The 21,450-nt window shown below is 31.5% G+C and overlaps 1 protein-coding gene and 1 long non-coding RNA gene across 2 annotated transcripts; one reads left to right on the forward strand and one right to left on the reverse strand.

Moving 5' to 3' along the window:
• Positions 1-1,424: 1,424 nt before the first annotated feature.
• LOC146999314 (uncharacterized) lies at positions 1,425-19,625 on the reverse strand. Its single transcript, XR_015042567.1, has 2 exons — positions 19,275-19,625; positions 1,425-1,876 (listed from the first exon to the last, which is right to left on the reverse strand). It is a non-coding gene; the product is annotated as an uncharacterized LOC146999314 (long non-coding RNA).
• On the forward strand, positions 6,218-15,159 carry LOC118180480 (uncharacterized). The gene has a single exon (XM_085821825.1). The coding sequence runs from the start codon at positions 6,899-6,901 to the stop codon at positions 8,048-8,050; it is 1,152 nt and encodes a 383-aa protein (XP_085677951.1). The 5' UTR covers positions 6,218-6,898; the 3' UTR covers positions 8,051-15,159.
• Positions 19,626-21,450: the final 1,825 nt, after the last annotated feature.

Genomic DNA, 21,450 nt, shown 5'->3' on the forward strand with positions numbered 1-21,450 from the left:
AGGATCATTTTGAGGAATCTCAATTTGAGTCACTAAGCAAAGATAGTTAAAAACTAAGAAAAACTGCAGTACCACCACTCTTTAGCATTCCAAATCCACCACCATCTGTAACTGACAAGAGGATAAGAGAAGTAAGATGTCCTAAGCCAAATACTGAAGTGGTAAATTATTTAATATTCTCCAAAAAAATTGTTGAAAAAATCATTGTTATTACAAATATATTAATTCAGTCAACCATTGTTTAAAAAAATAATCACAGCATAACATGTTTACTATTTCTTTTTGAATTTAGGAAACTCTACCTGCTTCAAATGAAGAGTTGTTAAAAAAAAATAGAATTCCTTGAGCAACAGCTTCAAGAAAAAGATGCAAAATTGACATCATTTTTGTCCGATGAGCAAGTAGGAACCCTTGCTGTGCAGTCAAAAAGGAACTGGTCAGAAAAGTCCATTATAAAAGGACTGAAGATGTGATTTGCTTTGAGCAAACATGGATATAATTACCTCAGAAGTACTGGATATCCAGCACCATCGTACAGTACCTTGAACAGGAGGATTAGATACATAAAAATTAATTTCGGCATTTTAGAAAATTTGTTTTTTTTCCTCAAGACAAAAGTTCATTCATTGGATGCTCTTGATAGGAACTGCTGCCTTTTAGTTGACGAAATGGAAATAGCTTCATATCAAGATTTTGATACATCGTCTAAGTCATTCATTGGAAATGTTACGTTAGGAAGCTAAGCATTACACTATTGTAATGCTTAGAGGCCTTAAAACATCATGGAAACAGATTGTTGCCAATGAATTAACAGGGCCTTCAACATCAGGTTCTGACATGAAAGATCTAATTCATAGAACTGTAGTAGCAGCTACAGAAATAGGTTTAACTGTAAGAGCCTCTGTTTCAGATATGGGAAGCAATAACAGAGCAATGTGGTCGTCATTGGATGTGTCTGTCTCTAGGAGAGATAGGAAGACAAATTACAACATTGGAGGACCTGATGTTTTCATTCACAGTATTGCAGATGTACCACATCTCATTAAAAATATGAGAAATACATTTCTTTCAAGTATTATAATATTACCAGAGGAATTTCGCCACCAGCATGCCTTGCCATCGAGGATAGTATCTTCAGTGTATGTGAAACGACTCTGGTCAAGTGAGATAGAAGCAGATGCTGCCCTGAGATCTCTACATCACTTGAACAGAGTTCATCTCTTCCCAACACACTTTTCCTCGATGAATGGGGCATCTGCTGTGCAATTGTTTTCTGTAAAAACAGCTGCTGCTATTGAAAAAGCAGGTATTTTACACCAAGTTGCAAAAGAAGCATTAACTTCTGCATGGTGGCTGAGACTTGTAGCAGAATGGTTTACAATTATGACTACAAGGCATCCAAAAAAAGGCATCACTATCAAAAATCAAGATGAGAAATTTAATATTTTATTGAAATTCATTCATGTGACTGAAACTGTTCAGTTTGGGAAAGCATGGAAGCCATTTCAAACTGGCATTATTATGAGCACATTGAGTGTTGTGAAACTCTCAAAAGAATTATTTTCCGAGGGGTTTACATTTTTCTTACCAGGCAGGTTGACACAAGATGCGCTGGAAAATGCCTTTTCACAGATTAGACGAAAGTTGGGTGCAAAGCCTACTGCTTTGCAAGCCAAGAGAGCACTGAAATTAGTGTGCCTATCACAGTTCATTTCAGATATCAATAATCCAAATTATTGTTCTGAAAGTGACCACAGCCTCTTTGATGCTTCTGAATTAGAGGTTGCTATCAGAAAGGAGGTCTTGCATCCTATCTCCAATTCTGTAGTGCCATCTACCTCTTCTGCAGTGGCAGTGAAACGTCGCTTGCCCCCAGCTGTGGAAGAAAATGATATACATTACATCGCAGGAGCCATATATAATAAGTTGTTGAAAAAAAAAAGCATATGTGAAAATTGTAAAACAGCTATGACCATTTCAGAGGACATGCTGGAACCTGACATACCCGAGCATCGCACAATTCTTACAAAACATAGCAATAAAGGTGGACTGAAGGTCATCTCTTCAGGAATGTATCAAATATGTAGGGAAGCTGAACGAGAATTTCAAAAATGTAAAGATGTACTCCTTCGTTTACAATCAGCCATCACAAAAGAATTAGTTGAAAGAATAATTGATAAATTTACGCAGGTGGCCATGCCAGAATGCTGTAATCTTAAGAAAGTAATTATTGATAATTTTTTTATTACTAGATGCAAAGGCCTTACACAGCATCTTATCAACAAAAGAGCCCATAACGTTTCATATTCATCAGCATCGGCCAATAAGAAACAAAAAGTAAAATAATTTTAGAAGGTATGTATGTTTTATATTAAATAATTTATGTGTTTTATGTAATATGTATTACTTTTTCCTAGGCTACGAGTATATAAATTTCTGTGTTTGATGTTATATATGTTACTTTCTGCTAGGCTATGAGTATATTATTATGGTATTATTTTCTTGTTTCTAATATATAGAAATATAGCATATTTTCCAGTATAAAATTTCAGTTCAGTTTTACTTAAAAGTATGGGAAAGCAGATTTGTTTCATGCATGATCTTTATAATACTGGTATGAAATGAATGAATTTTAATCTGTAAACAATTTTTTGTTAATATTGAAATGTGTTTCCTTGGGTACATTTTTAGGCACTTGTGGATCATGTCAGACAACATGCAATAGAAAAAAGATGTCCGTGTGCATAAATTTTTCATTGTGTTACTTCATTTTATCTAAATTTCAAGGATAATTCTTTTCATTTTTATATGGCATGTTATTAGTATAAAGGCTAGTGAAAATAAATTGGTATGTGTATCTGTTTTTGAAGTGTAATGCTTAAATAAAAAGATGGTGTGTGTTTCTTCATTTAAATAAAATTTCAAAGATAGTATTTTTCAGCGTTGTACTGTTTGTTATTTCTCAATGTAAAGGGTAACAAGGGGAAAAAAACTGGTATGGTACATCTGTTTTTTAAGCATGATAATTTTATTTATTTCTTTAGTGATGCATATATATAGAGAGAGAGAAGGTATTTGGTCCAACTGAAGTTATAATAAATCTAATTTTACTAGATCTTCCTCCCCTCAGGTGTAGAAAATTTTCAAATGCAGAAAGTTTATTTGCAGAATTAATTCATTTCTGATAAACTTATTATCATTAATTTTTTATATACCATGTTATTAAGTTACACGTATGACTACTGTGTAATAAACTTGTATTTAGGGCAAAAAATTAACTGTTTTGCAGCTGGTGACTAATATCATATGCTTCTAAGAATATTACTTTAACTTTTTTCATAACTTTTGTATTTCAGGAACATGAAACTGTTATTTTGATATACTTAAATAATAAAAGTGTGTATCTGAATCAATTAATGGATACAAATATTTTACAGTTATTTTTAGAAGATATTTGCCATATCGCTTCTAATAATTCATAAAGTATATTAAAATATAGGTAAATAATTTGGTGCAGAATTCAAATTTAGGGTTTGAAATATAGTGAATCATGAGACTAAATGATTTTTATTGTCATGATTTGCCTGGGCTTAAGAATGTACTTTTCGCCCGGTGGAAATTGTCATCAAACTGTCCTGAACAGGCTTTTTGTTGATAATAACTTCCAGGCTTATCAGTACCTCCTTTTGAGTGGAGGGTATACAAATATAGTACCCAATTTAAATTACATTGTGATTGTAATAATATTGTGGTATTAAATAAGTGATTATAATTACAATTTAGATAATTGCTTTGTAATTATATTACATTGTATCTGTGAACTCTTAATTTCATTACTTTATGCAATTATGTTGTAAGTGCATAATCTAATTGCAATAATATAATCTATTCACAATTACAAAATAATTATAAATGCAGTTACATCTTAAATAGAGGCCATTTTAATACTTTTAAATTTTTGCAAGATAACTTCCCATTAAGGTTCATTTGGAGGAAACTATGCAAATACTAAAAAAGAAGTTATGTTAAATTTACATATTTTGTACAGTAGTTTCTTGTTATAATGCTGTTCAATATATCTTCAATACTTTTGTAAATTTAACGACATTCTTTGCAATTACTGTGGGGCTTTAAAAAGAAGTTTCTTAGTTATGCTTTCTAATAAGAATGTGTTAAAAATTAAGTATTATGTATAATAACTAACAATTAAAAAAACTTGACTGCATGAAAATGCTGTTGCTGTGTAAAATAAAAAATAAGCTTTCTTTTATGCTTTGAAATGAATTACATGTGGTTAAGTCGTCCTTTTACAATTTAAGAATGTGGTTAACACACATTCTTAAATTGGACAGGTTTTATCTAAATTATTAGTATAAAATATATAAACTATGAATTATTTTGTAACATAACTCAAATTACAAAATTCATTCTATATACGTTCAAATTTATTATCTTTTATGGAATAACTGTTTTTTAATTTAGGTAAAAATTGGATTTTTAGAAGTATTACAAATACAATGCAACACAAAGGTGATCTGATTGGAGAAGAAGGACTTTTTATTACGGTTTCTAGTTCGTATTTATATTACATTTGGTGAAAGTCATCCAAAACACAGAATGCTGTACTTTCTTCTTCTATATTATGTTATGAAATATTTCACACATTTAAAAGAAAGTGTTTCTTCAGAGTCTTGCACAATTATTTCCATATACCTCAGACTAAAATGACAACATATTCTTAAGTTATTTTTTTAGTATGAATTTACAGTGTTTTTATGGAAATTTTTGTTAAAATGTCATTAAGATAAATTTATTTGCACACTCTACGCTTTAACTATTTCCCCATTTGACACTATTGAAAGTTTTTATTCATATCTTATTTATTTTAGTCTGCTAACGAAACTGAAACATCTAAAGAATAAGTTATTTTGAATATGTTTACAAAATATACGCGAAATTTTTATTTAAGTGAAAACGTCTATATACTATTCGAGAATTAATTAATTATCCGAAAAGTTTATGTGCGCTGAATGCCGCGCGTCTATAAAATAAATCTTTAAAAAAAAAAACAGCAGACATTCAAAACGCGCCAAAATTGGTAGCGCGTTCCCTCCCTCGCCAAGACAGAAAAGTTGGTGATTCAGCCTGGTTTAGAGGAGCCTTAAGTTGGCCTTGAGCCAGCCCGTTCGCGGGATTCGAACCGAACTATCCAGTGTTCAGCGACTTTACCGCTCGGCCGCTGGTGGGCCGAAACTAAGATGTAAGGCAAGTTTATTATTATTATTATTGTGCGTATATGTGTAAGAAAATGTATTTTAATTGTTCCATTTTTAATGTATGGAAGGAAGAATAGGATGCCAATATCGAAGATTATTTACTATAGCAAATAATCACGTCAGGATAAATGTTATATAGAAATCTTGGGAGTGTAAGGGATTATAAGAGTACTTTTAGATTATACTGAAAATATACGCACTTCTGCTAAAATCTGAAGTGAATCATTATGAAGTGACATTTCACTTTAAAAAGAATGTGATAAGTATACTATTTAAAAGTATAATGACGGATATTAAGAAATTTGTAGAATTTTATGGTATTTAAATATGAATTTGTTAAGTCAAATCTTTTTATATATATTTTTGATTCAGATATGTAACTTAAACTGAAAATCACGATCATATATTTCTCATGGAATGTCAAAGTTTATTTGTATTAAAAAAAGTGCATGAGCAATGAAAATAAATGGAATAATACTTTTTGATTATGTTTTTACCATGGTCTTAGCAGTTATGCCATCATGTGTTCTGTTCAACAAGATTTATTTAGTGCAAACAATACTACGAAAAAATATTGAAAAATACCTTGTTTTACAATATTTATTTCCCTTAATTAACTTAAATATGGTTTTTCATTTTCTAATGCTTTCCTTTACGAAAAGAATTTAATGTTTACAATTATTTTCAGCATTCGTACGAATTCTGTGCATAAAATAAACATTTTCTTTAACTAAATACTTAATCGGAAAGTATAAACCCGGCATTTCCGGTGTATCTACCACATGTAAAATGATCATTTTGCTTTAGTTTACATTTTTTCCATTACCAAAATCATGTAGTAGACGCGTCGGCCGATGCGTCTTGTCTCCCGGGTGACGTCACTACCAGCAACCAATGGCACGCTTTTTCCGTTCCTGGCCTAACCTTAGTATATTAAAGAACCTTGAGGGTATGTAGTGGCCTGGTTAAAGACCTTATCAGGTCTGTGTGCCAGTTTCCGGGATCAGTATGTGGATGTGGATGTGGATGAGCATAAGGCGCCGAAGGAAAGCCAAGCTTCAAGAACAAGAAGAAGCAAGAAAATATTAAAGTATTTTCTTATTCTGTGAAAACTGAGAGTTCTTAGTATTCAGAACCGATATAAATAAAATCTGTCATCAATTAAATTTTCATTTAATTCTAGAATGTTAACAACTTATTCGGTTTTTTTCCATTCAAAAGAAATGCATAAGATTAAAAAATTGTGTGTGAGATAAATGCAAGAAATCATTATGACTGATTAAGTTCTTGCAATTCCATGCAGGAACCTAGAACTGGAGGGATTCTTATGCATGTGACATTCATCACAAATGCTTCATGAACAGTTGGAATAGATTTATACTTGAACTCAGCGGAAATTTTACACATGTAATATATGCAATGGTGGATTTTCATAAGAATCTTTTTTAAAGGAACATTTGTTTATCTATATGAAAAACAGATCTTGTGTTTGTGCTATATGTAACAAACTTGCCTCACAAAAGCTGTTTACAGTTGTATGTTCATGTCAGGACAGGGAAAAAACTTCATGTATGCCATATGTGTAGTACATATTTGTATACAAGACAAATTTAACATTGCATATGTATAGCTATGCAATGGAGAAACATCATGTATGTGAACTGTGTAACAAATCATTCACATTCAAGTCTACTTTAAAAAGACATAGATTAATCCACACAGGAAAGAAACCTTATGTATGTGATGTATGTAGTAAGTCATTTGCACAAAAGCAGAATTTAATTACTCATTTGCATGTCCACACAGGTGAAAAATATGGATGTGAGTCATGTAAAAAATCATTCACACTCAAGTCTTCTTTAAAAAGGCATATGTTAATTCATACAGGAGAAAAACCTTATGCATGTGATGTATGCAATAAATCCTTTATACAAAAGCAGAATCTAATTGCGCATTTGCATATTCACACAGGAGAAAGATTTATATGTGATATATGTAATAGTTCATTTGCACGAAAACATGATTTACTGAGACATATCCAGAAACACACTGGAGAAAGTCTTCATGTATGTGATATATGTAACAAATCTTTTGGACGAAAACAGTATTTAATAGACCATATGTATGATCATACAAATGATAAACCTTACGTATGTGACACATGTCACAAGTCATTTGCACGAAAGCATGATTTTAAAAGACATTTACATGCTCATACAGGTGAGAAATCTCATGTATGTGATGTTTGTAACAAATCATTTATGCGAAAGGATGATCTGAGGAGACATATGCTTATTCATACAGGAGAGAAACCTCATGTGTGTCATATATGCAATAAATCACTTACATGGAAGTCAAATTTAGCACTCCATATGTCTATTCACACAATGGAGAAACCTTATATGTGTGAATTATGTAACAAATCTTTCACACTTAAATCCACATTACAAAGACATATGTATATCCACACAGGAGAGAAACCTCATGTATGTGATGTGTGTAACAAATCATTTACACAAAAGCAGAATTTAGTGCGACATATGGATATTCACAAAGAAAAGAAACCTGTTGAAGTCAAAAGTTTTTGTGAACGTCATGTGTGTCATATTTGCAATAAGTCATTTGCCGGAAAACGCTATTTAACTGTGCATTTCCGTCTCCACACAGGAGAGAAACCTCATGTGTGTGATGTGTGTAATAAATCATTTGCACGAACACAAGATTTAGGAATGCATATGCGCATCCATACAGAAAAACAATCTTATTCACAATAAGGCAGCATTCTGTGATACATTTATGTAGTCATTCAGGAAAGGTTTCTCATATATGTAATGTGTTTTGTAAATTATTTGCATAAAAAGATCATCCTTTCACATTAAGACCCACTATATTCCGAAGCTGTCTATAAGCTAAATCAGAAATATGAAGGGATTAGAATGTCTTCAAGTGGGAAAAAGAAAATTAGTGACAAAGAACGTCACCAGAGAGCATTATATTAATAAATTGGCTAATCTTTGGAATATGGTAACAGGTAGTTTGACGACATTTTGGTAAGGCGATAAAGGTTACTATCTAGGACTTTAGCAGTGTACATGGATAAAGTCAAGAGTGTGCGCAATGTCATTTTTGTGCAATTCTGGGATGTTTTTTTAAGTGAAAATATGTCGACGTGTATATGGATGATACCATGCATGTGCAATTCTTTAAAACGCAGCAAGCAGTAGGCGATTCTGCACTTTGTCCCAATTTTGCACCTAATCTTCGTCATGATTAAGTACTTTTGTTCCATAAAAGTTCTAGGATAAGCGTAATTCGGCTAGCAGATTGTTGAAAAAAAAATGTTGAGTAAAAAAAAAAAAAAAATGTTTTTACTTCGTAAAAACAAAATGGCGTCCAAACAAAAACTAGCAGGTTGTTGTAGCAGGGTTGGTCGCTAAATTTTCGCCAAAAAATTGCCAAGTTACCATAATCCAAAGATTAACCAATAAATTATACATTTAGCGATTTCTTTACAATAGTTTTACAATTTTAGAAATTTTTTTTAAAAAAAAAGGTTAAAGAGTTCCACATGATGGCAATCGTTTTCAGCTGCAATCTGAAGTTGAATGATGGTATGTTTCACAGTTGACCGAAGTGTATGATAGGAAATGTTCAGCACATGGGGTGAAATGCTGCCTTTAAAATCAGGTGAAGTTCTTGGTTCGTCACGACTTACCAGATGGTTCAACTGTTTCCAAAGCCAAGAATCACATGGATTGAGATCTGGGGATAGGGGAGGCCACACATGACAGAAATGCCAGCTACAGTCAAAAGTCGTTAATTCGGACACCCATAATCTGGAATGATCTATAATCCGGACCTCAAAGCCACAAACTTTATGCGCATGCGTCGCGTTGAAGCATGCGCATAGGTGCTTACGCACACGCGTAAGACCTTTATGACTGCGAATATGCGTGTGCGCATGTGAATAATACGTTTATGCCTGCGCGTTTAATGTATAACGGACGGTATAAGCTATGCTAAAATTATCTAATTCAGCTAATGTTGCAGATTGCGTTGTTCCTTAATCTTCGAATTGGATCCGGCTTATTATTTTTTGCAGACTGTTAGAGCAATTTTATAAAAGTAAGCTTGAACTTTCGATAATGTCAAACAGAGTTTCCGATATATATTTACTAATATGTAAAGGATCTACAAAGCGATAGTATGTTGCGAAGTCCATTAAACGAAAAGGTGAATTGCTGCAAAAATTGGATAAAGGCCATATCCTTCGTTTCTCAGACCATTCCGAAATCTGTTTATAAATTTCACGTTGCTGTGCGGCGGAGGTGGGGGGGGGACGCCGCAGCGCGCAATGAATTGGAAGTTGATCTGTCAACACTATCCTTATCTTCAGGGCAGACGTTTTTATTTTATTTGGCTTATAATTCCTTACTAAATGTAGTGTTTCATCTCGATGTACTCCGTCTTTGATATGATTTAAAACAAGTTCCTCGTCATTATAATTCGCTTTCGATAGTGAAGAAAGTGTCACAGAGGTTATTGAAAACGAAAAAATTTCGATTGACAAATTAGTGGGTATTCTCGGCACAGCAATAATAGGACTTGAACAGCGGAACTTTGTAACTGAACAAGAAATTATGTCTGTTTATAGAATTAAAGAGAAAGTATTATCACATAAAACGAAGCAACTTAAACAACTTACATTGAAAGAAATGTTGGTACTATTCGCTTTCGAGGGCCGTAAAAAATAACCAAACTATTGTTGATGCCAATGCTGCCAAAAATAATTCTGGCAACCCTAATAATTGCGGCAAGAAAGGAAGTATAATAGTAAATAGCTATCTAAGATTGATGTTTTAATTTAGATTAAAGGTTAATTTCATATAATACTTTTTTATTATTATAATTTATATGAAAAAGGCTAAACATGATGGAATGGAAGCAAAAGAGTAAATAACTATTTCAGATCATTATTATTATAATTTATATAAAAATTGCTAAACATAACTGAATGGATGCCTGCATCGCTATTTCGCTACCGACTTATCGCTAAAGCATAATTTCATCTCGTTGGTTGTTTAAACGTAATTTTCTATAATGAATGATGCCTTTTGTTTGAAAATATTCTCGGTAAAGTGCAGAATCGCTCACTTATTTGTTCGCCACTTTTTACAAGGGTAAAAACAATTATATTTTTGTCAATTTTCTTTTACTTTTTAAGTGAAAATAGCTTGATGTATACATAGATAAAGTAAAGGGTGTGCTCAGTGCCATTTTTGTGCAATTCTAGGATTTTTTTTAAGTGAAAATAGGTCGATGTGCACATGGATACCGAGTATGTGCAGTTCTTAAAAATGCGTCAAGCAGTGGGGCATTCTGCACTTTACCCAAAATTCTGCTGCCGACTTTTCGTCATGGACAATTGCCAAATTGTTAAATCCATAGGATATCAAAAAAGAAAAAAAGAAAAAGAAATCAAAAAGGATTTAAAAATTAAACTAGTATTTCAATGGCGTCTTAAGAAATATAGAACCATATAAACTTACGCAATCTGAAATCAGCGCGTACGCTAGATTTGGCGCTTTTGCACATACATTTTCGCTGCAATTTTTTTTACGGCCCTCAAAACCGAATAGTACCGAAATGTTTAATAAAGTAAACAAATAAATATTAAGCTTTTTTTTTTTTTTTTTTTTTTGTAAATTTTGATACCCTTTAAATCATAATTGTTCTTTATTTCATAAATTACGGTTTCATATTTTTAATTTTATAATTTCTGCATGCCATCTTACCAGATTTAAACTGATGATCTATAATCCGGAATCGCCGAAGTCCCGACGCGTCCGGATTAACGACTTTTGACTGTATTTTGTAAAACAATTGTACTAACAAAGCACGATCTCGTAAACTTATTGTCATTGTGAGCATAATGCACATTGAAAACAAAGTCCCCAGGAATGTTTCTAGGTTTTAGAACAGCTCCTGCATGATGTTGACAAAGATTAGCATTTTTTCTACAGGTTTTTAAATTAAAATGCCTTCTGGTAACACTATTTGTAACAACAGTAAAAGTTTACAATTGGGTACCCCTTGCTTTTGGTGATTCTTTTTTGATTCCAAGATCGGTGTCAGGAAGGCACAATTTCAAGATGGCCGCTACACAAAAACCAAAATAAAAAGTCAAAGAATTGAACAAACTGTGTCCATGTACACATCGATCTGTTTTCACTTAAAAAAACATCCCAGATTTGCACGAACTAGGCATTGCACACTGCCTTAAATTTGTCCATGTACACATTAATCTATTTTCATTTTTAAAAAATCAGGAAGCTAAAACAAAGTTAAAACAATGGCTTTAGTGTAGAATTTTGTGCCCCTTCGGTTAGCAACATTTTAAAAAAAATTTTGGCGATGAAACCTCACTTCTCATTACCATGATAGTTTTAACTTTATTTTAACTTCCGGATTTTATTTAAATGAAAATAGATTGATGTGTACATGGACAAGTTTAAGTGCGCAATGCCTAGTTTGTGTAATTCTAAGTGAAAACAGATCGATGTGTACATGGACACAGAGTTTGTGCAATTCTTTGACTTCCTATTTTGGTTTAAGTGAAAACAGATCGATGTGTACATGGACACAGAGTTTGTGCAATTCTTTGACTTCTTATTTTGGTTTTCTGTAGCGGCCTTCTTGAAATTGTGCCTTCCTGGCGCCGATCTTGGCGTCAAAAAAGAATTGCCAAGAAACAAGGGGCACCTAATTGTAAACTTTTACATAGAATATATATGAAAACTGTAATGTTAGTTGTTAAAATTTGACCAATTGTTAAGTGCATGGTTGCCAAAGTTTGGTGTATTTTGAAAATTTTATGACATCTATTGAAGCAGTTGGTCTAATATGTTAGTTTATGATAATTTTTTGAAAATGGTAAATTAGTTTCATCTTTATTACACTAAAACAAAAGGGTGCTTTTCTGTTATTGTACTGAATTAAAAAGTGTATGTGTGTGCATATGTTTGCATGTATGTGTGTGCACACTCGCACATACAGACTACATACATGCCTAGTATATTTTGAATTCAGTCCCAATAACAGAAAAGTACCAATAGCACTCTGACTATTGTGTTGTATTTCAATAAGTTCATAGTTATGTTGTGTTTCATTGAGCATTTACTAAGTTTTTATTTAAAAATTGGCAAATCTCAGATAAGCGACATTTGGTGCAGTTTTGTCCGCTGTCTTAAATCGTGAAAAATCACCATTTCCTTGGAAGGAATGTTTTGACGCCAAGAGGGAAATGACATCAAAAGGCACTTTCAAAAAATTCCCTCTTCAGCCCAGTATCTGGGAAAGAGCCTTATATGGCTAACCTTAATGCTTTGCCTTATATGGTTTTAGCCTTATAAGGCTAAAACCATATAAGGCAAAGTGTAGCATTTGCGTTAAGGTAAACCATACTCATAGAACAAATTGTAAATGATTGGATTTTGTTGTGAGTAAATAAATCTACATACGTTTTTGATACTTCTCTTTCTTAATTCTTACCATTAATTTTAACAATTATCCATAATAATGGTTACAGATGTTTGAAAACATGTTCCTTATATAAATGCAGTAATGATCACGAAAATGCAACATATATCACATAGTTAAAGATGAAAGTTTTAAAAAATAAAATATGCATGTGTTTCCACAACAATATTACATCCTCGAAATATATTACAGGCTATTCAGGCATGGTTTATATTGGACATTCAGGATTCTTTTATGCACATAATTTCGCTTAATAAGTTTAAAAGGATTATTTTTTATTCTTTTTTCGTGTTTAAGTCCGAAAATAGTTTTCATGTAGGTAAACAAAGAAATGTAATCTTGAATTGCATAACTGCAGGGAAACAAGATTTGTAACAAGTGCTTCTATGGCTTTTTACGATGTTATACAATTGTTTAAATTTAGGAAAGAGACCAATAAAATAGAATAGGACAAGGTTAATTGAATTTGCCTGTATTTATTCAATGAAAAGTTAAATCATAAAGTATTATTTTTGTGCAATTTGAACATTGTCTATAATAGTGGTTTCAAACTGGCAGGCCCTGAAGCAATTTTATGCAGTCAGCGAATATATTATATTTCAGTTATGCATTCATTGCAAATACGGTAATGCGAAGATTTCTAAGCTTTACTTATTTAAGCTGAAGTTTCAGTTTAAATTACATTCAATACTATTAAACATGAACATAAGTAACACGTCAGAAAACCTATAAATATAAATCTTATTCAAAGATTTGAAGATACAAATTTAATTAACTTTTATTCATTTTTTGTGAAAAAATAAAGAAACTTTTGCTCATGGTTTAGAATTTTTACCTATATACCCAACTTTTAATTCACAGAATTTATACTAACGTATTAGCATTTCAAAATCTATATAAGGAATCTATACTAACATATTAGCATTTCAAAATCTGATAAGTTGGAAAAAGAACATATTTTGTTCTATAAAAATAAAATATTTTTATTCTGATTAGAAGTGTAATTAATTTAAGTCTATAATTAAAAATTTAAAATAAATTTTTAAAATTTATTTAGAAATTAATTATATGTAAATAAATACACATGGGATAATGCGAGTCATAAGTACTGAAAAAGAGCATATTTTGTAATTTTCTTGTATAAAAATAAAATTATCTTATTCTAGTTACAGGTGTAATTAATTTATTTATAAAATAATTAAACAGCGAATCAAAACATCTACTGGCAAAGTCATGTGATGATCAGCACGAAGATTTATCAAAACTATCTACAAAGTCATGATACTCTACGTAAAGTATCTACATATAGAAAGGAAATATCCCTTTTCTTTTCCCTATTTTAGTTAACATCTGAACTAGCAACCTAAACACTCTTCCCACTGTGTGGCACCTATCGCCCAAGTTGGGGAATGGGATTTCAGGAACCTCGCCAAGTGCCAGTTATCTGAGTATCCCTTAAAAATCAAATTGCATGCCATGATTGAAATAACTATATTTCACTTGCTTCCAAACATATTTTGTTATTTATAGAATGAGCACCTTTTGCCCAATTACAATAAAAGCTCAACTATTCAGAAGGCTGGGAAATACAATATGTGAAAATTTCAGGCAGCTGAGTGTAAAAATGTACTTCACTGTAGAAAATCTAAATGAATGGAAGAAGAAATTTCAACTCTAAATGTTAAAGAAATAAAATTAAATTCAACTATAAAGATCTAAGATTAAAAATAGTCATCTTAAATAGCAAAAGCTTGCATTTAACATTATGCAAGAGTTTTAAAGAAGAATGCATTTTAAACATGAAAGCTAATGTATTTTTATTGGCCTTTAACATATCAAAGTAAAACATCGTAATTGATTATAAAATCCTGTTGATCGTGAATGTTGGCAAACTTGTGGCTTTCAATCTGGCAGAAGTTCGAAAGAATTGATTACTCTTTATTTAGTTAGGCAATAAAAATTATGGATATAGCATATAAAAAACTTAAATCACTTGTCATAATTTTTCACAGTATATCACCACTCTTCATGCATGTTCAAATGAAGTTACATATGAAGCTCATTAACACTTTTGTTGATGCCAATTTTTAAAATGTAAGGGAAAAACAACAATTAATTTATAGCCTTCTTCATAAAACTTATAAACCAGCGTATTAATAATTAATCAGGTTTACATAAAACTAAGGCAAAAATTGTATTATAATGTGATTGATGCTTATGCATTGTGCTCAATCAGACTAGCAACAGTTTCTGTTTCTATGGAGTCTTTATGCTTTAGGAAAGTTTTACAAGTGTCTTATATGCTTCATTTTCTGTTAAAAGTAAAAAATTAAAAAAAAAAAAAGCTTCTAAAATTTTAACATATTTTGGTGATTTAAGCTTTCAGTTTGGTTAAATGCTAGATAATTGGGCTTTAAAGGAAAAATTATTACAAACTACATGAAATATGACATCACTCCTGAATAAGAAGTAATTCTAGAGACTTAATGATAAGCGATTTTTTGTGTGGCAATGTTATCTGTATTCTATGAATTTGTTTTTGAGTTGTAGCTTTCCTTTTGATGTAAACAGATTAAATTCAGCTGTAAACATTAGTAAATTTGAATTTAAATGAAAGATTTGGAATCTTCTTTTTAGAGTTTCAGATATGTTTCAGTTCCAGGCAGGGAATATTTGTAATTAGAGTCTACTATATTATTTCCTTCTTTTATTTGGAACAGGGCTTTTACTGTAGTTTTATTTATAGGTAATAAAAGAGGCAAAATATATCCTCATCTTTACAGAGTAATTAAAAGGTACCCATTGGCAATGACACCCATTAATATACTGTCAACGATTTTTTGTTGTCTGTTGGTAATTTTCTATGTCAAAAGATTGATTAAAATATTTCTATCTCATCAAATTTATTTTTGATTTTTGAATGCTATTGTCATTATCATATTGTCATTATCATATTCAAAATTGCATCAAACAGATTGTTATTCTATGTAACTTCTGTTTTCAGTGTGAACGTTACTAAACGCAAAGGCAAAGGAATTCTTTCAAACCAGTTTCCAGTTCTTATTCTAACACTTCGTCAGCAATTATCAGTACAGTACAAAGTCCGTAATCCGGACTCGTCGGGACTTTGGCGATTCCGGATTATAGATCATCAATTTAAATCTGGTAAGATGACATGCAGAAATTATACAATTAAAAATATGAAACCGTAATTTATGAAGTAAAGAGCAATTATGATCTAAAGGGTATCAAAATTTACAAAAAAAAAAAAAAAAAAAAAAAAAAAAAAAAAAAAAAAAAAAAGCTTAATATTTATTTGTTTACTTTATTAAACATTTCTTTCAATGTAAGTTGTTTAAGATGTTTCCACAAAAAATTCCCTTTTCTTTTTTCTTGTGTAATCCAATGCCATACTCCTCGTATAATTTTGAGACGGATATGCCTTTATCCATTTTTTGCAGCAATTCCACTTTTTGTTTGAGGACGTCGAAACATGGTTTCGCTTTGTAGATCCTTTGGCAGCTCCAGAATTGGACACTCTTTTTGACATAATCGAAAGTTCAAGCTTACTTTTATAAAATTGCTCTAACAGTCTGCAAAAAATAATAAGCCGGATCCAATTAGAAGATTAAGGAACAACGCAATCTGCAACATTAACTGAAATAGATAATTTTAGCCTAGCTTATACCGTCCATTATACATTAAATGCGTATGCGTAAACGCATATGCGCAGAAAGTTTGTAGCTTTTAGGTCCGGATTATAGATCATTTTGGATTATGGACGTCCGGATTAAAGACTTTATACTTGTATTTGTGCTATTAAAAGTAGCACAAATTTTTTAAATTTACAGATTTCGGAATAGTTAGAGAGACAAAGGATATGCCTTTATCCATTTTTTGCAGCAATTCCACTTTTTGTTTAAAGGAACACCGAAACATGCTTTCGCTTTGTAGATCCTTTGGCAGCTCCAGAATTGGACACTCTTTTTGACATAATCGAAAGTTCAAGCTTACTTTTATAAAATTGCTCTAACAGTCTGCAAAAAATAATAAGCCGGATCCAATTAGAAGATTAAGGAACAACGCAATCTGCAACATTAACTGAAATAGATAATTTTAGCCTAGCTTATACCGTCCATTATACATTAAATGCGTATGCGTAAACGCATATGCGCAGAAAGTTTGTAGCTTTTAGGTCCGGATTATAGATCATTTTGGATTATGGACGTCCGGATTAAAGACTTTATACTTGTATTTGTGCTATTAAAAGTAGCACAAATTTTTTAAATTTACAGATTTCGGAATAGTTAGAGAGACAAAGGATATGCCTTTATCCATTTTTTGCAGCAATTCCACTTTTTGTTTAAAGGAACACCGAAACATGCTTTCGCTTTGTAGATCCTTTCGCAGTTCCAGAATCGGAAATTCTTTTTCATATAATCGAAAGTTCAAGCTTACTTTTTATAAAATTTCTCTAACAGTCTGCGAAAAATAATAATCCGGATGCAATTAGAAGATTAAGGAACAGTGCAATCTGCAACATTAACTGAAATGCCTTAGATAATTTTAGCCTAGCTTATACCGTCCGTTATACATTAAACGCGCATGCGCATAAAGTTTGTAGCTTTGAGGTCCGGATTATAGATCATTCCGAATTATGAATGTCCGGATTACAGACTTTGTACTGTATTACATTTCCATAATACATCTATAACACAAATTTGTTATATGAGACTTGAATACTCGTAAGTTTCGACAAAATCTTACATCCTAATACATAATTCACATACATAATGCATTTACTTTTCTATTTTTTGTTTAAGCCTCACCAGTGGCTGAGTGGTTGAGAATGCTTAATCGTAGTAGTTCAACTTGGTTTGTTCCCAGCAGAGCCGTTTTTAGACTTGATAAGGCCGTAAGCTATTTGAGGTATGGGGCCCTTTATAAGTCTGATATATTTAAAGTATATTTTTATTTTGGGAGGCCCTAAGCTATAGCTTTAGTAGCTTATACATAAATCCTGCACTGGTTCCCAGTCAAATGGGTTGTTTTCTGTGATTTCCTTCATGGGTAACATGGGTGTGAGTCGGTTCTCTTAGAAAGTCCTCTAGAAATGCATCCCTCCACTTAGTCACACAGCCCTTGTAGTGCCTGCCATATTCAAATAAAATCTATTTTTCGGTAAATATAATAGCAAGATAAAAGATGCTATAAAATTAAATTAAATAAAAGTTAGGCTTCCTCTTCAAGAAAGTGATGGCATTTGTTTGCTGTAATGTTTTGAAATTGTTACTGAAGTAAAAGGACAAGCCCGGATATTAACCAGAAAGGAAAGAAATATGAAAATTCTATCGTTTTGGGAATGCCAGGAACAGCTACTGAGGTTAAGAAAATACTTGCAGAAAAGCCAATTAATTGAGTTATAATACTACCAGTGTATTTGGAAACTAGCACAATATATCCAAATATCTCTTTTTCTGCAATTCAATTGAAACTGGAAGAACAATATTTTGCTCACTTCTAGGCATATTTTGTCACCAGTAAGTCAATCACTTTTTATTCATCCATTTCCATTTTCTGAGTAATGTGAGAAACCAGATATACTTGTTTCTGTTATTCTAACTCTCTTTTATATTTAAACCTTGAAAGGTAAAAAGACTGTTTTATCATATGGACTAATTCATTTCTGCCTTGGACCGGTCCTTGATCCTCGCACGAGTAGGTTGTGCATTATGAGCGCTCCGCCGGAGACGAGTACGTTAGCCGAAAATAGCGCATGGATGGACGCTAGCGTTCCGCCAGAGATGCCTGCTAGAAGTGAGAGTTGCGTTGGGCTTTCCCTACAAATTTAAATCGGCGACACGCATATGGATTATTACCGCGAAAAATTATCGCAAGTGAAGAAAGAAATTGATGGCGAATAAGATAAACCAACTACGTTCAGTGGCGGATGTGAAGGTGCTTAAGGTAAGCTCATCATTAATCGTGTTCAGATAAAAATATAGGTAAGCTCATCATTAATCGTGTTCAGATAAAAATATAGGTAAGCTCATCATTAATCGTGTTCAGATAAAAATATATAAAGACTTATAAATATAAGAGATATATAGAGACCAAATAAAACTAAGTTTTGTTAACAAGTTTAACAAATTATCATTATTATTGCCGAGGATTTAATCTCGGTTCAAATCAAAACTATCCGGATATAGCGTCGGAGACTCGCTTCAAACCCTTATCTAATCTGCTCTAATCTGTTAGACATACAAGAAGAAAAATTTAGGGTTGCATTAAAAAATACTTGGCGCGAATAAATCAGCGTCACAGCGTAATACAAGGGGGTTGCAACACACTGTTCCCGGATGAACAATGACAATTATTCAGCATCTAATTATTTCAAAAGAGATTAACAAATAGAAATATTATAAAACATACTTACGACGTAAGAATGAAATTACTTACTTTCACAGAAAACATTTAAAGAATAAACTGAAGTCTACAAATACAATGACAAACTGAATTAGAACACATAAGCAAGAAATATTCACACACACACATACACAAAAGTAGTAACCGCCGGTGCCCGAGGCTATAGGGGGCGTGGCCTCCGCCATCTTGGATTACGTAACAACCGAAAGTGATGATACCAGCGCCATCTTGGATTCCTTCCCGCGTTGGAATGACGTCATAGTTCTGTTTTGATTCTGTGGCAACGATTTTATGTTTCAAAGCTTTTATTTTTTGTAGCAACAACAATACTTGTTTATGTTTATGGCAACGGTCTCTTGAACCACGTGTTTGGAATGACATCACTTTTAATTTATTTTTTTAACTATTTGACACGTGATCATTATTTAACACTTTATTAATATTAATTATTTACTCTTTTTATAAGTATTTTAATTATTTGATTTGTCATTATTTTAAGTACCTTTAATTTATTTTTATTCAATTTAATATTATTTTCCCTGAATTTTAAAAATAACTCCACGAGCGGGTTTCGAACCCACCATCTCTTGCTTGAGAGAAAAGCACGATACCTCAATTCTATGCTTTATCTTTTGAATCTTGTCCTCTTTGTCCCTTTGACTGATTTCTACCATTGATGTCATAAGGCTGAAAGTCTGCGCATGCGCTTAGACATGAAAACTGCGACACACATTTGTTTTTACACGACAGCTAGGATTTCTTTTGGCTTCTTAATCATTACTTTATTCATTGCTGTTTTAAATGTAAGATTTTCCCACAGTTTAATTTCTTTTATTATTAAGATATTTTTAATTGTTTTCATTTTGTCATCTCATTCTTACTATTTTTTAAGTAATTAGTTAATTTATTAATTTTTTAATTCCTTTTTCTTTCCCTTTCCGAAACATAAATTTTATTTTTAACTTTCGCAAATTGACGTTTACTTCCACAAAAGTGAATTAAAATTTTTTTTTTTACTTTTATCTTGCAAAGTTTTTTTTCTTTTTTTTTTTTTTTTCAAATTTCTTCCGTTTTATATTTTTACTTTATTTTTTTTTATAGTTAACTTCCTTTTTTTGGTTTTACGAAAGTAATATTTTATTTTTACGAATTTATTTTTGTTCTTTTCACTTTTTTATTTTGCAATTTTTTTTTCAAATTTATTCCTTTTTTTGTATTTTTATTTTATTTTTTTATTTACATTTAACTTTTTATTTTAAAAAGGCTTTTTTTTTTTTGTTTAAACTTTTTTTTACAAAAGTAATATCTATTTTTACAAATTTAATTTTTCCTTTCCGCTTTTTATTTTTTAAAAAAGGTGTTACTACTTTTTAACTTTATTTTTTTACAAAAGTAATATTTAATTTCATAAGTTTAATTTTTTTTTAAATTTTTGTTTACACAAATGCAGTTTTTTGTTTTTCCCTTATGCATTTTACTTCCAAAAGTAAATTTTATTTTTTTCCCCCTTTCCTTTAATTTTTTGTTACATTTTTATGTTACCCTTAACTATTTTCCCCTTGTTTTAAATACAACATCATGTTACACTTCCATTTCTCCAAAAGTAAACTTACCTACATTTCTCCGTCTTTGAAATTTTAAGCTGGAATTTACATGCATATAACTTCACTAAATAATATTTTCTGTAATTTTAAACCAATATACACAATGTTCCTTCTATATAGTTTAACTGGAATACTACATTTCTTACTTTTTTACTACTAAGTTGGAGATACTCAGAATTTTTCCTTCTAATGTATTGTACTAACTATACAAAACTCTGTTGATTCCCTTTTACACGTCTCACTTTTATTCAAAGGATTCACCAAACTATGTCTGACAAATGTAATTTTTACACTTTCCATTTACACATTTACCCTTATATTTAACTTATAAAACATATTCATGCTGTATTTCTGATTCCTTTCCCCCATAATAAATACAGACTTACACATGTTTCTTTATTGTAAGACCTACTGACTTTAAATAAATCTTATAAGGAGCAATAAATTTTCATGGTATGAAGCCCACTCAAACCAATGCATGGAACATTTCTACCCAGTTAAGTTTAGATACGTACCAATAGTACTTCATTTCTTCTTATTTTACCCTACAGACATTTATTCAAAACACTCCCTTTTATTCAGTAAGATTCATTTATACTACTAAT

This window comes from Stegodyphus dumicola, chromosome 1, assembly GCF_044657685.1.
Source record: "Stegodyphus dumicola isolate Sdum_Otavi_A_Nest chromosome 1, ASM4465768v1".
Classification (NCBI taxonomy): Eukaryota; Metazoa; Arthropoda; class Arachnida; order Araneae; family Eresidae; genus Stegodyphus; species Stegodyphus dumicola.

What these genes read in the sequence shown, in the direction of transcription:
- LOC118180480 (XM_085821825.1), top strand. Translation starts at nt 6,899, where the DNA reads ATGTATAGCTATGCAATGGAGAAACATCATGTATGTGAACTGTGTAAC.